We start from the raw sequence: 17420 nt of genomic DNA, 5'->3' as shown, positions 1-17420 counted from the left end.
TTGATGCTAGCCCCACCCACCTATGCCATGTCACACCAATGAGGATGTGCAATTTTGATTATGCTGTTTCACAGATTTCACTTACCATTAATAATAAGAACAATAATAATTTTACCTCTTTAGGTGTGAAAACAAAGCTTATATACAGCACGTTTGCTGTATATAAGTATCGCAGTCATAGTTACTGCCCTTATGTTTGAAGTATATGCAAAAATATATTCATAATGGATATTGAAGAAGCCAACTGTGTCTTAATTTATCTTTGATTTAAGATAGAACTGCTGTGTTATGATACACAGTTACCAGTTTCTTTGAAGTGTTTCCTGCCATATAAAATGTGCTTTATTGTTTTATTACTTCATGCGGATAGCGAAGGGTTAACGTGTGCCGAAGACGTATTGAAGGAGGAAAAAAAAATCCTCCTCAGCTGTGGCACCAATACCTAACGACCTGACCGGTCTCCGCTCGTTACCGTCAATTTGGGGAAATGGATTTAGCCTTGATAGGACAGGACGGGAGCCGTGCGGGCTCGTGGTTGTAGAAGGAGATCAGAAGACGCGTGGTGTGCGCGGCGAACCCCTCCGTGTCTTATTCTCAGCGCTCCTCTCCCCTCGGCCGGACTCAGGTCTGTGTGGCGTCGGCAGGCAAAAGCGGCCCTTCTGCTCTACTCATTCTTTGTGTGCGCATGTGTGGCTTGCGTGTGAACCGGCAAAATCAGAGAGCAAAGCAGGCCAGCGCGCGACAGGGAAGACGGGCAGTGTTGAGGTAGCCCAGCTAGCAGCCGCACGGTTTTTTTTTTTTTTCGCACTGCCAGAGATGGTCACGTCCACACAGGGGATCCTTCTGCTGCCGATGCTAATATGTCTCCAACGCTTCGTTAACGTTCACGGTAAGTCCCGAGCCACCATTTCTTTTGTGTGTGCATTTGGAGTCACCGTACCGGCGAAACGCGCACCCTGTGCGGTGAGTTTAGCTAACCTTAAACGGAGCTGCACACCTGTCTTGGCTGCTCCTTGAAGAAAAGCCCGTGCTTGGCTGCACCTTGGGGCCACTCAACCCCTGCCGCTTCTAATCGAGGAAAGCTCTCAAACTGCGTCTTTCTTAAGGGGACAAAATGAGAAATACGTGCTTTAAATGAATCTGAGTCTGCATTATTTTAGCTCTATTAATTATTGGAAACTACAGGGAGGGGGGTGGCCCCGTTGGGTTCAACGCTGCTCGTTGATGCCCAATTAGCCCCACGGTCATTTAATTTAGCCCTGAAGACCCGCAGCCATTCAAATTGTAAACCCTTGTCGTCCTGATTTCTCCTTTACTTAGACTGTTGGGATTTTCTCCTGTCATCTCCACCCCCATCGAGCTTCGTAATTTATTTATTTATTCATAAAGTGGAAGCGGACTGGGGAAAGGGGGTGGGTAGGCTGAAAAGCGTGGACACAGTGCGTTAACACGGAGAGAAAAAGCCACAAATAAGGGTAGCAAGCAGCCCCGCAGTTTCGGGAAAGGAGTATCAGCAGTTGACGGATTTTTTTTTTTTTTTTGGGGGGGGGGCGCAAATTACGTACTGCAGGGGATCCCAGTGAAGGCCCAATTAAGAGCAAAGTGGCCAAGCTCGAGCCGTTGGCAGCTGGTGGTACTTGTAGAGCAGTGCGCACTGGGGTTGCAGCTGTTGGTGATTTTCATGATTGGTTGTGGAATGGAGAAAGCGCTCTGGTCTGCAGAGTAACAGAAAATGTCACGGAGTGTCTGTTACAAGTTCAGAGCATAGCAACAATCAAAAGTTAAAAAGTTGCAGGGCTTTTGTTTGTTTCGGGTTCAGAAATGGGCATGTGGAGGTGGACTAAGCACAACTGGGCTGCATACACTCAAATATATGAGCAACTTTTTTTGGGAGAAATATTTGTATGTCACACAAACCCCTCACTTAAATTCTGTGATGCACCTGCTAAGTTATATTTTTTTAAACATTGTATCATATGGATACTTTTACATATGTGGATACAGACAAGGGGCTAATTAGAATGAGCTTTTAACTGCATTTAATTACTTCAGAACCATAGTCATACATCGATCCCCTCTAATCTAAACTCTGTATCAATGTAAAGATTGATGCGTAGATGTAGAGGGACCTCTAGAATTTATATATGGCTTTCCATAAATGGTAAACGCATCCATTTTTTGGCAACATCTGTGACTGAGAATATGAAGTGCTAAAACGTTGAGGAATTAAGCATATTGATTTTGGTCTCTATTGGTGGATTTCCCCCCTTTAATAACTGCTAGAGAAGGTGATTTATTTATTTTTCATTATATTTTTAATAACTCATCTATCAGGTGTCCCAACACAGGCTTTTGTAACAGATTGTCTGTTACAGGGCCTCACTTCATCTAATTAGAGCCACTGAACTTCATGCTGCTTGGAGCATTTTTAATGGAATTGGCTGCCAAATAACATGGCTTGTTGTGTGATTTTTTTTTTTTTTTTTTTTTTTTTTTTTTTTTTTGAGGTTTGTTAATGTTTAAGTAATATTCTAGTGTCATCAGTGTAGCATGGCAGCAGCTGTGATGAAGCCTCAAAATCCAGAACATAGCTTGTCTTTTTTCCCTTGATTAGGATGACTTCATAGTCTAATGGTTATCACATTTGCCTAACAAAATGGTAAATGGCCTGTATTTGTATAGCGCTTTACTTAGTCCCTAAGGACCCCAAAGCGCTTTACACTACATTCAGTCATTCGCCCCAGGGCACACACTGGTGCCCTGGGGCGCACTGACAGAGGCGAGGCTGCCGGACACTGGTGCCACCAGGCCCTCTGACCACCACCAGTAGGCAACAGGTGAAGTGTCTTGCCCAAGGACACAACGACTGACTGTCCGAGCCGGGGCTCAAACCGGCAACCTTCCGATTACAAGACAAATGGCCAACTCTTGAGCCATGAACAAAAGAAAGATTACCAACTTGATCTTGAGAGAAGACTGAAATCCTTTGGGATTGTTTTGGGAATAACGGAGCAGCTGAAAGTAGGTTATTATAAAAGTGCTTCAGTATTGCTAGAGTTTGTTTCATGCATCCATCTATATTGGTCTAAACTGAGGTGCATACATGACTCTGGACCTGGTCCAAATGTCGGTATATGAGAGTACTGTCAGTGATTAGTTTCTTTTCTGATAATTGTGCACTGTGGATAGCTTAGTTTTAGCACAATGTTGCAGCCAATACTGGAGATTTTCCTAAGCCTTGTCAACACATACTATCTGGTTACAAGTTTCTGGATGCTTTCAAAGTTTTCAGCAACTATGGCATTACTAGCAAAATGCTAAGTTTAGTCATTTACAAGCAAAGTTTAGGAATCTGGGCAGAACCCCTAAATGATTCATTTCCAAAGGCCTGAAACTTGTCTGAAACCTGCCCGAACCCCAAACTTTGTCCTAGTAATGTGGTAAGCTAATCAGAAGCACACACATAAGCTATTAACAGCTAATAAGAACATGACATAGTCAATCTCGCAATTAACATTTAAACATGTGGGGGATGTGAATATTGATGCTTTCATTGGCTTTTGAACTTGCCCCCCGCCCCCAACTTTTAACAGGTCTTTATGGCATCACATCATGTTCTTAAGCTATTTAAAGTGCTTTTATTTAAGGCTGTAAAGTCTCAAGTCCAGGAAAACAAGATGTTTGTCCTATATTTTTGCCTTCATGCCACTTGCTCAAAGATGGCATCTCTTTGTCCTCATGCAACTTGCATTAAGCTTCATCACTGTTGGATGACATCAGTTGTTTCCTAACCTCAAGGTCAGGTGTTGAACAATACCCGTTACCTTTACAGAATTGAGCAGCTGCAGTATCACATGTGCAGTTTTTTTTAACATTGTACTCTAACTTGTGTCTATAGACATGTCTTACAAATTGAAAAATCTGTTAGTCCCTTAGGCCTGGCAGTATGCAGCACACTGGTAGAAACTCTGAACATGAAGTGAAATGCACAGATCAGTTACATCTTGAGTTTGCTCAACAGACCCAGATTCACCATTATGTATAATAAAAAGCATTAAATGCTGTGCTGTAGGGGTTATTGCACAGTTGAATCGATCAAACTAGTAATTTTGTGTGAAAATGGCTACATTGTAGTAAGAATTCAGTAATTTATAAATGTATCAGTCCCTTTAAGAAGCCTAAAAAACCCCATGTGTATCTTTTGATCAGTTTTATCCACTTATCTGAAGTAATGTTGTGGGAACATCAGGGTTTTCCAGACTTTCCTCCTGGAGATCCCTAAGGAGTTCCCAGGCCAATCGAGAGAGAGAATCCTTTCAGCAAGCTCTTTGAAATCGTGGATGCAGCACAATCACTGGTTAACCATTTGAGTGACAAGTAGTTAGGCAGTGGACTTACCCTCATAATTCTCCTTATTGGCTCTAATATTGACCAGAATTTAGAAAATAAACTTTGCTTTACTCTAAGACTGTGACTGGTGCTGGAGCTCATGACCTCAATGTCAGAGTAAGGTGAGGGCTTCCCCCCATAGTCTTGTTTTTGTTGCTTTTAATTTTTATTTTTTGCAGTAAGAGCAGTTGTCCCCTGCTGACCATTAGTAGTGCAGCTTTTAGACACTACTTGGTTGGTTTATATTTTCTTTGGTTGGTGCTTGTTGAAGAAATTTTAGCATTTCCTTTTTGGCCCCAATTACTTATATTTTTTTTTAATCTATTGTTTTTTGTTTTTTTTTTAAATGTGTGTTTAACATTAAAAGGAAAAAAATGGCAATATTTTCTGTGCTTCACACCCTCCACTGGTGACGGCCCCTCCCTGAGCCTGGTTCTGCTGGTGCTCTACCTGTTAAAGGGAGCTTCTCCTTCCATCAGTAGTTTGATGGTTGGTTCTCTCTCTATTGTAGAGATTTATAATAAGAAGGCTCCATAAAACAGTGGTTGTGAGCTGGCGATATGTAAATAAAATTAACCTGTGCACGAAATATTAAATTTAATCATGAAACAAGTTATTGAAAGAGATGCATTCCCTGAATTCCAGCCTGCTGTGGAAAAATGGCCTTTGGGGGGAAACTGGTGAATCAGAAGTGCTTATAATGCGCACACACTCCACACACAATACACCCACCAGCAGCACCACCACCACTGTCTCATTCTCAGCTTCTCACCAGGCCTGAACGAACACACACACACAGACCGTGTGAGCCTATTTGAACAAGATGCCACGCAAATTAGGCAACAGCGAGATCAGCAGCGGCAACCCTGGCCTGATTAAAATGGATGTATTTTTTTTCCCTCCATGGTTACTGTGATACCATGCTAGACCCAGATCCTCGGCTATAGAGGGGGGGGCGGCTATGTGGGGGTGCGCTTGATTCTTGAAGTGGGCGGGGAGGTGGACAGGAGGAGGAGAGCACTGCAAACGTTTCTGTTACTGGGGAAAACTGCATCACCATGACCTCAACTGTGAAAGCAGTTCTATAGCACACAATGAGCTGCTATTTTGGGCAGGAGATGGTTCATTACAGCTCCATGCCTGTTGAATCTGTGGTTTAAATTAGGAGAGTACTACTAGCTGACACAGTTGGGTTGTATTTCTCACAGTAGTAATAGAGAATATTCTGTAAATTAGTCTTAAAGTAGTGTAGTTTTGACAGTTTACTGAGACATTAAACAGTTCGTGCTCTGTGCCCAGTAATGCAGAACAGTGCTGGTTCACAATGCTTTCCACCTCGCAGTGATGGAGAGGGAGAAGTGCTCTAATTTCTCCAGGAATGCCGACTTGGATGGTGGCAGATGGCATCACTACATTTCAGTTAACTGGTGTACACGATATTAAAAATCTAAATTGCTTAAGCATCTTTTACTGTGGGTGCCAATGAGAAAGGTGGCAACCAATATCTGTATTGCACAAAACATGAAACGATGTCAGTGAGACAGGTTAGAAAATCAATAAAATTATTTAAAAAATGTATTTTTTGGCTTTTTTAAGTTTTGTTTTTATATATTTGAGGAGAGAGTGGCTGCGCCACAGAAAATTAGTGCAGTAGAGTTTGTGGCAGTGTGGCCGTGCACATCAGTCCTTTTCTTCAATTAAGAATACCACGACTGTTTTGTGACAATGAATAACAGAACACAGTAACCAGCAGCCTTTAAGTGCTGATTCAACAGGGTTCAGTTGTGCTGGACAGCAGCTGGTGAGCGTAGTCTTCCTTTTGCAGAGCAAAAGCTTTTCAATTTGGCTCAAATTGTTTTATGCTGCAGTCTCTGAGCTCAGTGTCGTGTCACAGGAGCCATTTGGAGTTATGGATGGGCAACTATGTAGAAATCACACTTGTATTCCAGGTATCATCATCTGTTACTACACCAAAGTTTTGCTCGTGCTGCTTGTTCTGAAAAGTTGAACATTTTCAATCATGGTTGTTCAAATACTCCAGTGCTGCTACTAACCAAATATCCTGTGAATATTGTGGGAGTGAGGTGGATGCACACACTTAAAAGAGCATGCATCAACTGGAACTTAAAGGCTATAAATCGATTTGGTGGAAAACTGCAGTCGGTGCGCTCGAGCCAGTATTCTGGAAAATGACAGACCAATCTGAACCTGCTTCTGTGCTGCTCAAACAAAAGTAAACAGCAAATCAGAAATCGAGTTTTTATATACCAGATGGTTGAAAGTGAGACTAGCTGGACAGCAGCAATATTTAAATAATGACTACAATCAAAGAGGCCAGGTTTTTGTTTTATTTCTTGGACGTGTTGGGCTTCAAAAAAAAGCTGTATGCAGAGTCTGTAAAACATGGCCAAGTAATGTGATCTTTAGTCATGTTAAAATATTTAATGTAAAGGTGCAAACAAAGAATGACATTAAAGCAGAGCGACATTTCTCATGTCATTGTAAGCAGTAGTCCTCACTCTGTACAGTCTGGAGGGTTCAGGCTTCAACTCTCAGCTCAAAATTGAATCTGACACTGCAGGGAGAAGGAGCTCGTACAGGTTTGTATACTCGAGCTTACTACTGAGGTGTGTTGTTGCGATGTGTGGATCAAAGTGCAGTTTTCCAGACAGCAAGCCGATGGTTTTCTGTGTAGATATTGGAATAGTAACCCAGGAGGATACGCTCTTAAAGAAGCCAAAAACAGGAATATATTTACCATTCCCTGCAGCTTGGCTTTATGGTTACTTGTATGCGCCGCTGCACCCCATTTACTACACCTCATGTTTACACTAGCAAATGCTGCATATTTTTATATTTCTACTGTGCTTTGGGCTTCTGTTTTCTTTTTGGATTCACTTTAGAGTCCCACAGAAATTGGAGGTGTATCAGTGTTGCTGCTGGACCTTCTATGATTTCTCTGGTTTACATGGTGGCGCTTTGTTTTGGAGTTAACAGCTACTGTGTGCCAGAGGCTCTTTATGTGATCTCACTCTTTACCTCAGTCGGCATTAAATGTACATCAGCAGTGTGATGAGTCAGGACTTTTGTTCCTGTAACATGCAGATATGCAGTTATTTGTCCAAACCCCCCCCTTTTTTTTCTCCCCCCCCCCCCCCCCCCCCCCCCCTCCCCTTGAAATGAAACATGAACAACTGGGCTGAGTAGTATGAAGGTGAACACTGTAAAAGGATGGACACTTCAGGGGACATAAACGGTGCGTGTTCAGTGTTAGAAACTTGGAGGCCAAGGGGACTAGTAGGCTTATTCTAAAGTCACTCACCATGTAAGGGTTGTGTTGAGGAGTGAGGGTCATTCTCAGGGTTATTAACTTAACTGGTTGAAGGACTGCAGAACTGTCATTTCATAATTCACAAATTGTTGCTGCTTGGGTCAGATTTTAGTGAAACTTGTGCACAATTTGGGTGAAAACCAATAGGGTGATCATTGTGCACAAGGTCAAGGCTACATTTGAATTGTGAATGAGCCTTATGGGTGACTAATATCAATGTTGTGGTTTTTATCTCGTTTCCTCATTCCTCCCCTCACCCCAACTGGTCACCCCCCTCCCTGTGCCTGGTTGTGCTTGAGGTTTCTTCCTGTTAAAGGCTTTTTCCCTTCCCAATGTTGCCAAAGCGGTTGCTTAAAGTATGTCATATTGTTGGGGGGTGGCATGGGAGATCAGTAACTTGCAAGTTGCTGGTTCGCGTTTCAGATACAAATACTGCTGTAATCATTGCCCTGAGAGTAGTTGCAGTTGCACAGAATTGATTAAACTGTGCCGAATATGTGTAATCACTCGCTGAAAATCAAGTCTTGTATGCAGCACAGTATCCTGACATTTTTTTTTCTTCTGAGAAAGTTGGAAGTTTGGCGAAATCATGAATAACTTTCTGCTTGTGTATTTTTATTTGCGTAGATGTGAATATGTTCAGAAGATGGGTCAGGAGTTGTTGAACCCAGTTAATGGATTCTGTTGCTCATTGAGCTGATGGCCAATGTCTCTGGCTTCATAACAGTTTAATTTATTAATTTTCTTCATAAAATATAAGGTCTTCCCAGAAACACTGCAGTGCTGAGGGATTAAGGAAAACACTAGGTGCTGGATAAGCCCCCCCCCCCTTTTTTTTTTTTAATTTATTTTTTTCTTTCATTGACACCTCAACACTTTTGCTTGGCAGTGCCTATTGAAGACTTCAGTGAATTCCCAGATCCAATGTGAATGTTAGTGAGGCTCTCGGAGTGCTTTATTTATTCAGCTTTGTCTGCTTGTTTTGGTCATCTTACAAATGGGAAGTCTTTATGTAATTGCTTGACTCATTTAGCAGTTTCTCCTTTTTCAAGGAAATGTATTTGTCATGGTCGGACTTTATTTTCTCAAGTCATCAGAAAATAAAACATTCTGACAGGAGTCATGTTTTTGGATGGATCTTCTTGTAGTAACTTTTTTAATACTAAGTCTAATCTTAGTCTCCTATCATTTCTAATCATCTTGCCCGTTATCAAGTCCATATGTCACTGTCAAGTCGAATGAAACTTGGGACAAATGTGGCCATGAGGATATATAAGGGAAGGTTCTAAAGAAGTTGTGCAAAGTCACAATAACATGTGGAGTCATTTAATCATTCCTTTAAAAATAGCATTATTTTAATTATAAATTTCCTTCCGCTCTTACAGACATAAAATCTATTGCCTTTTTTTCAATTAGTTTAAAGGCATCAACCTGACTGATTTCCTTCAATTGGGCTCTTTTCATTGTCACTTTTGAGAAAGATACTTAATTCCCAGTCTTCTGCAGCAATAAGGCTTATAAAGGGCTGTTAATAAAATCGAAGCCTGCAATGGTAACAAGAGCCGTACTATATCAATGAGTGAAGTTATGGTGTAGCCTGTCAAGTTCAGTGGAAACATTTAAAATTTCAAAAATTGGAACAATGGCCTGTATAAATGTGGCTGCAGTCATAATTGACTCCTCTCAGTAATATGAAGTTTAGAGCTGTTGGATCTTATCCACTTCATTGTCGGTTTCCCACAGTGCCCTCCACCATTAACAGTTGCTATGAATAGTTTTGCATTAGATAAATATACTGTTTTTTTTTTTGTTTTTTTATATAAATGTTTGCAGTTTAAAATAATTTGCCTTTACCACTGACCTTTTCTCTAAACATTTCCTCCTTTCTATGATTTGTCTTGGTTAATGATTTTTTTTTGGTCTCTTTAGATTGATTTATATTTTTAATATGGTGAAATTACTTGCCGTTTTCCTGATGTAATGGAAAATGAATGAAATGAACTCTTTAAGTACAGGTGGTGTAGTCTTGGATGAATGGATGTCTGCAGGCGTGTATTTGCGTCCTGTGCGGTGAAGCTGCTGGACTCTGATCAACAGCATGCTCTGATGAAGCGTTCAAGTCTTTGCTTTGTTAGTGCAGCGCTGTGCTTGTGTTTAGCATCTCTGTAGATGGTTTGACAGGAGTAAATTTGACTTCGGGATAGAAAGCCTGTAGTCACACCCTTAATCTACAAGGCTGTGTTTGTAAAAATATGTGAAAAGGAGAGCTTTGATGATTAACTTGACCCTGTTGACTCATTAAGAATGTCCTTCCCAAGTGTTTTGTTTCTTACTTGGGTGTATTATTGATTTGGTTGGTGGTGTGTTTTTTTATTTATTTTTTTTAAGTAAGCTTAAATGTTTTTATCCCTGAAATAATCCTGCCACCTCCTGTGCTTTAGAATTTGTCAAAGCTCTGTAACTTCCAATATTTTCCCTGTAAAATCTTACATGGATACTTTAGCTGATGTATTAAGCTCTGAAAATGTTAGATTAAAAAAAAACAAACAAAAAACAATAATGCTATAATACATTCAACAAATGTACCAACTATAAGTGGGAAATGTCAGAAGTCAAATGCAGTCTTGCCAGGGTGTAAAGCTGGCTTGCGTCATGAGCCCCCTCCCCTGATGCCAGCAGTGACATATTAAAGTTGACAGATTTGCATTTTTAAAGTGTCTGGCCTCTTACAAAACATTTGAATATTAGTCGTTGGTGTTGGCAGCATGTCTTGAAACTGTGGCATGGTTTCATTGATGTAGATCTTGAATAAAGTGTTGCAGCTTCAGCTAAAGGCCCAAAGCTGTTCAGGTTCAAATCAGTGTGGGGTGTTTTTTCTCTCTGGAGGAGCTGCTGACCCACTTAAGTATCCTTCAGATGGCGTTTCAGTGTCTGAATGCAGTTTTTAGAGGCTCTTTCTGGCCTGACGGGGCTATAATTCTGGTGTGCATTCCTGCAGTGCTTTTGATGTTTTATACACATCTCAAGTTTTATCGGGGGGAAACTTTTTTCATACATCTTTAAATTCATTGACCTCAGTGGCATACAGATTCAGTTGGAACCGTGACTTCCTCTGGGCTGCTTTTAATCATTATGTGCTCCAGTTATCCACCTGGTCAGGCAGACAGTCGACACTAAAGCAAGGTCAGACTGTGGTATTTTAAGACCTGGAGTAGTGCCTCCAGTACTCTGGTAATAGACTGCACAGTACTGTCTACAAATCGGTGCTTTGCTTATGTCTGTTTTACTTGTAAAGTGTCAAAATGAGCTTAAGGTTTTCATTTTAATGTCTCTATTTAAGAGGCTTTGATATCTCATTGCAGGCTGTGGGTAGGTGCATTACAGTGTATTGAAAGTGGGATTGTGTTGTCATTTAGGACACAAGCAGACTTTTAAAACTCATAATTGGAATCTGGTTTTTATGGAGAAGCCTAAGAATCATTCTTCTGGTTAAGCCATCATTTTATTTTTTCCCACCCCACTTATTTATTCCACCTTACTAAATTATAGTGATGTGGTAAACATGGTAATCTTGGCTGTTTAGGCTCCACTGAATGATCCTCATACTGTCATACACCAGAAAACTGCAATATTAGCTGCTTCTCAGAGTGCCACTGGGGATGGCAGCTGTCAGCTTCAGAGTCTGGTTAGGACAGTCCTCTGGGAGCGTAGAACTAGTCACCAGCTGTAGTCAAACATGGGGATGAAATGTTCTAAGGGGAAGCATCTGAATGACGTAAAGAACCGAACACAATAGCTACTTGGCTATAGGGCTAGATAAGAATGTCTTGGGGCTGGTTTGCAGCCATTATACTTTCAAGATAAGAGTGGGGGAACTGGTGGGTTTTGGAGCAGTCCAAGCACGTAAGAGCTTCCTATAGTTAAGGCACTGTGGGGAAATCCATGTTTTAACAAAATTTAACCCTACTTAAAAAAAAAAAAAGTTTCAAATTTTTCATATTCTTGTGATTTTTTTTTTTTCTTTTTATATAGATTCCTCTTTTCACTAGCAAAGAGAACCTGTTTGTATAGTATTAAATCAGTTCTGCACGGCAGCATTATTTCAGATTTTTAAAGTTACTCGCTGCATATTTCTGGGTGATGGTTTGACCTTGAGACGATAGTTTGCACTGTTGCCTCACAGCAAGAACATCCTGAGTTCAGGCTGGGGTCTTTCTGTGTGAAGTGTGCATGTTCTCCCAGTGTTCACGTGGGTTCTCTCTGGGTACTCCAGCTTCCTCCCACAGTCCAAAGACATGCAGTTAATGGAGATTAGAGCAGGGCCAAAAATGTTTATCGCAATATAAATTTGAGAATTTGCGATAACGATATAACTGATGATGTAAAGTATCTTGTCTAGTGTCAATTATAACTCCACAATTAGTGCAAAAAAAACCAACCAAAACGTATTTTCACTTAAACAAGCAGCTGGTTTTTTTTTGTACATTAAAGTTATATAAAAATGTAACAGTACAAATTCCTTGCTAACAGTTTAACCAAAATGCATTTCCAGTGGAAATTGGCCAACATCCTCACCATAACCATGTTTAACATCCACAAAACTTAGAGGTTACACACACACAATACGGTAATATTATGTTGAAGCACAGTTCGCATCACTCCGCGAGGCTCCTGCCTAATATAGCCGTAATGCTCCAACAATCCATCAAGCGGTGCGGCTTCGTAGCTTAGCAAAGTCGTACTGAAACATTTGACAGATTTTCGAGCGCCGTGTACGACACAATCGTTTCGAGGTCAGTAAACAAAACCAGAATCCATAAGGGGACCTGTCGATTTTCAGAAAAGGATTGTTTTAAGTGTGCCGTATTTTCCAAACAACACGGTAATAACGACGGCCCGCTAGCATGCTCTACCAAAAATAGTGCTTTGTTGTGTATCTGACGGACGAAAGCTAAACCAGCTCCACACCACTGAAGTTGCAGCTTTTTTTTTTTTTTTTTTTTTTACAAACAAATTCTGGTTCATCCGTTCCATTCAACGATCTGCTTTCACTCTTATTCTGCACCGTGCCTTTTCTGCCATGTATGTATGAAAACAGACACTGCGCATGCACGTTTTATCCATATTCTATCGCAATATTTCATTTTCCTATCGTTGCCCAACATTATACCGGTATTACCGTTTACGGTATGATATGGCCCAGCCCTAATGGGGATAGGTTAATTGGTAACTCTAAATTGCCTGCAGTAGTGAATGTGAGTGCGATTGGTTGTCTGTGCCCTGCGACAGATTGGCGACCTGTCCAGGGTGTGCCCTGCCTCTCACCCTAAGACGGCTAGGATAGACTCCACTGTACTTAAAGGCAAAATAGGAGCGTATTGGTGAAGTTAAAACAAGCACAATTTGTTATCTTAAGCGGTGAGTCAAAGTTGTTGCTGTAATTAAAGTGATAGTTGCAAAGCCCAACAACTACTCAGTTTACTGTTGCACATGTTTTTCAGTTGACATGAAATTGTCATTTCTTTGTGAAATACTAGTGTTACATTTTAGTTGTTGAAGTTTGAATTGTGAAACAAGTTACTGTGGATTTCCAAAATATGTGCCAACTAATGTTCTTTAAAAGGAGATTTAAGCACTGGAGCGAACCTTGATAGAACTAAAACAAAATGGAAATGACATCCCAGACTCCAAATTATATGTGGAAACATTTGGGACTATAATAAGTTGAGTTTTTGTTTTTCTTCTCTCTCTCAAACTGTCTGTTGTCCTCTGTAGGTACGAAGACAGAATGTGAAGCCAATCAATTTCAGTGTGGAAACGGTCGCTGCATCCCGTCCGTGTGGCAGTGTGACGGAGATGAGGACTGCAGCGACGGCAGCGACGAGAACTCATGTGGTGAGGAAAAACACTCAGCTGTCACACAGCAATGCCAACAACTTGAAGTGTGAAAGACTAAGACTAATGCACGTGGCCAGATTTGTTCCATTATGAATCACTGAAGTAAATGGTTTCCAAATGTCCCAGACTATAATAGATTATTATAGTCTGAATTTAAACATTCAGGTCATCAGACCTTTGCATATGTCAGGAAATGTAATTTACCTTTGCCACACACAAATTCTCATCTGTGTTCTTTGGATGAAGATCTTTTGAATATAGCTAATGCCAGATTCTGAAAACTGGCTAAAGTGTATTTAAGAAAATTCAAGTCTTACCTCTGTACACCACCACAGTGGAAATGATCGAGAGAGTTGAAGTGCACACTCTAAACTTTAATTCAAGTAGTTGAAGAAATGTATTCCACTTAAGCTGCTATATGTCTTTGGGTGGTTATCGGCTGGTACTGAGAGGCACTGTCCAAACTACTTTACTGCATTTGGCTGAATCTGAGCTAAATGTTCTGATGCACATCAGAATTCATCCAGCTTCTCTGTACGATGCTGCACATGCCCATGCATCTCATAGACAGGCCTCGACTGTCTTTCTAATGAGGCTGTATGGTTCATATCATGCCCATTCAAAGCCTCCGCAGTGCTTACTAGTTCCAGTTATCCTTATGCTGACTGATCTTCTATTATCGCTAAAATCAATGCCATTTTGGAGCGAATCCTGCATTATCTTTTTTAGATATGCATTTTGACAAATTCTGGAAATGGCCTTATTTTGAAACTTACTGGTTTGTACCCTGTGGTGAACTGTGCTCTCGTAAGTTTTCTTTCTTTCTTTTTTCTCCTCCTTGACAGACTTGGATAATGATCTGCGTGCCTCCCAGAGAGGGTTCCTCTCTTGACTGCATGTTCTGAAGGAATTTTTATTGGGGCAAAAGGGATATTTTCAGAATGTACCAACTCTGTAGACTATAAAAGATGAATGTGGTTTTCTGGCTCTGAAAAGCCATTTGTTGTAGGACAGACTTTTTGGTTTTCTAATGACCAGCAAGCACTGGACATTTATAGAAATCTTTGAAACTGACCTCGGCTCCCTTGCTCTGACCTTGATGAATGCTTTGCTGTCCTGAGTCCTTATTTCCAAGTTTGATGAGATCATTTTGTAAATTAGTCCTTGGTGGACTCAAAGGTTTCAAACACAAAGATTGCAAATGTGCTCAACTTGAGATTTTACAGCACGACTTTGTGAACAAAAGGATCGGTGACGTCGAGTGGTTACATTCATCACATCACCCGCACTCTTTCGGAGACACTTTCTGAGAGTGCTGCAGCCTGTAGCTGGGTTGGTTCTGTGCTTAGATCGCATTAACACAGGTTACATTTATACCTGCACACTTGTCTGTATTCTTGTTGTTATGAGTGAAGCTGAGCTGCTAATGTTAGACTTGGAGCTCATTGATCTTTCACCGTTAACTTTGCTAAGAACTTTTAACTGATTAAGTCAGAGCTGTGAAAATGAGATGTGTCGTAAACACTGAGAATCCTGGTTAATAGAGTAGTGAACAAGTGACTTCCTTCCAGTGATCAGTAATAGTTTACACTGGATATTGCTACCAAATAGACCCATCAGTAGTTGAGGTCTCAGTCTCTGGAATGTGTAACTACATTCCTGGGATGCTACCTGCCGAGTGTGGGGTATGTGTCCAAGAAGCTTCAGAGTCCATCATCAAATTGGCTCAAACTTTGACCATTAAAGAGTCAAAACAGGTTTTCTGCATCTTAAGTTTTAAATCTATTGTGCTGACATACAGAGCTTGGAATTGCAGCTGTCCAGATATTTCTGGAGTTAAATATATCAAATCTTTCAAATCACCAATGAAGTGATTGTGTTGGTAACACTTAGTCTGCCAGGCTCCAGTTATACAAGGGTCTTACTTTCTGCTGTAGAGCTATGGTTATTGAGAAATGTGTAAAAATATACTTGGTGACATGTTCCTTTATCACTGTGAACACGTGGGAGTTTATTTTGACCCACTCCCACATGCCATCCTGCTCATGGAAGGATGAATTGGTGGCCTAAATGTCACCACCTCAGTTCACTTCTGTGGCAACACAACAAAACTGATTCTGGATTTGGTTGGCGTACAGATTATGTCACAGTCCCATCAGAAATGTAAACATGTGAAGTTAACATAATCCATCAAATGCATTACATGGGTGAGGAGTGAAACTAATAAGCCAGAATAAATTTGTTGGTCCCACAGTCAGGTCAGCATTAGCGTGGAACCGGGGAAGGAAGTAAATGATTAGAATTGCTCTTTTTGTGCTCATTTCATTATTGACTCTTATTCATGAAAGTAGGACCAGACTTCAATTTTACTTAGTTTTGAGGTGTGAACATATGTGACTTTTTTTTTTTTTTTTACTACTCCAAAGACGCTTGTCCTCAATACAGACCACAGACAGTGTAACAGTCAAAAATCAGATGGATTAACAAACTGATTTTTATTTGTGTCATCAGTTTAATGAGAATGTCTCTTCCTTACTTGCTCACCTCCTGAAAACCCTCAGTGTCAATGTTTGCCTGGAGCTTGTCTGCACTGCTCTGTGGATCAGTTGCCATTTATGTCTCTCTTGCTGTAACTGGGCTGGAAACTAATTATTTACACCGTTTGTGGCCTTTTGGAGTGTGGGCGACTGAACGACAGTCCCCCTTGCTTGCAATTAAACGACTTTTCCTGCCAATGTGAACAACATGTAAATTAAGCAGGAAATGGAGTCGAGCTGTCTGTAAAGGTCAGCTCACAGGGTGCCAGATTTGAATTGATTTTGTATTTACAAAACCTGTTAGAACAGGTACTAAAATTCTTAGTTTTGCACTAATTTTTTCTTTTTATGCTTGGCTGCAAGGGACACACTATATATTAAGATTATATTTTTTATTACACCTGCTGATTACTGCTTATCCCATCAATTTATTATGTGCATTTTGTGTTTAAAAAAAATCCCTCAAAATTGCCTTTTACTCCTCAGCCATAAAGACAGTCACCATGCTAGATGGGTAGGCAGGCATCCATGGTGCCTGCCTACCCATCTAGCATGGTGACGAAGTTTGAAAGTAAGAACTTGAGTAAAGTGACGTATGAGGTTCAAATTGATCCACCAATATTTAAGTCATAAAAGGACCTGACGAATGCTGCACACATTTTGTCTGTGATGCAGATAAATGCATTCGAATCACATTGTCCTCTTCTTTCGTATCCTTCACTGAGTTTTAAGAGTGGAGTTGATGGGTTATTCTCCTCTTAACATTTGCACACATGAATATAATCTCATGACATTCAGAACCTGCCATGTTGGCTCAGTCCCCATCAGGAGCTTTGCTAGGTTCCCTTGGGACATGATGACCTGGTGATGTCAAGGTGGCACATAGAGCAGAGCTAAATATAGTTACAGCTGTGTGTGTCTCCTATACTTTCATCTATCTGGGTCATGTGATGGTGCTAGGAGGGAGAAAAGAACAAGGGATGATGGGAGAGGAAGTAGGGCTTTGCTGTCAATTGAAATTATGGCTTCCAACAATTATTAAAAACAAGATAATTGAGATGGAATGATTATATTGCTCCTTTTTAAGAGCGTGTAGGTTTATCAGTACACAGTACTGTGCTTTAGCACTCTCGAAATGGCCATACTTAATTCCCAACAATGTTTTGCAGGATTTCCTGATGGCCAATTTTAATTAGACTGGGAACTCTATTTCAAACGGGTTTTGGAAGTGTACACTATACACAGCATCGAGTGACTGCAGGGAA

General features: G+C 40.7%; 1 protein-coding gene across 1 annotated transcript in view; it reads left to right on the top strand.

Annotated features, from left to right (window-relative positions):
- Positions 1 to 745: 745 nt before the first annotated feature.
- The window catches only part of vldlr (very low density lipoprotein receptor), a 62787-nt gene continuing 46112 nt past the window's right edge, over positions 746 to 17420 (top strand). Inside the window, exons 1-2 of the mRNA XM_085357966.1 lie at positions 746 to 889; positions 13496 to 13615. Of these exons, the coding sequence (XP_085214092.1) occupies positions 817 to 889; positions 13496 to 13615 (193 nt within the window). The 5' untranslated portion in view covers positions 746 to 816. The remainder of the gene's footprint in view (positions 890 to 13495; positions 13616 to 17420) is intronic.

Source organism: Diplotaxodon limnothrissa, linkage group LG7 (genome assembly GCF_057381915.1).
Source record: "Diplotaxodon limnothrissa isolate DT_005_m linkage group LG7, D_limnothrissa_male_GT1.1, whole genome shotgun sequence".
In the NCBI taxonomy this organism is placed as follows: Eukaryota; Metazoa; Chordata; class Actinopteri; order Cichliformes; family Cichlidae; genus Diplotaxodon; species Diplotaxodon limnothrissa.
This window is presented reverse-complemented; position numbering and strand designations above follow the sequence as displayed.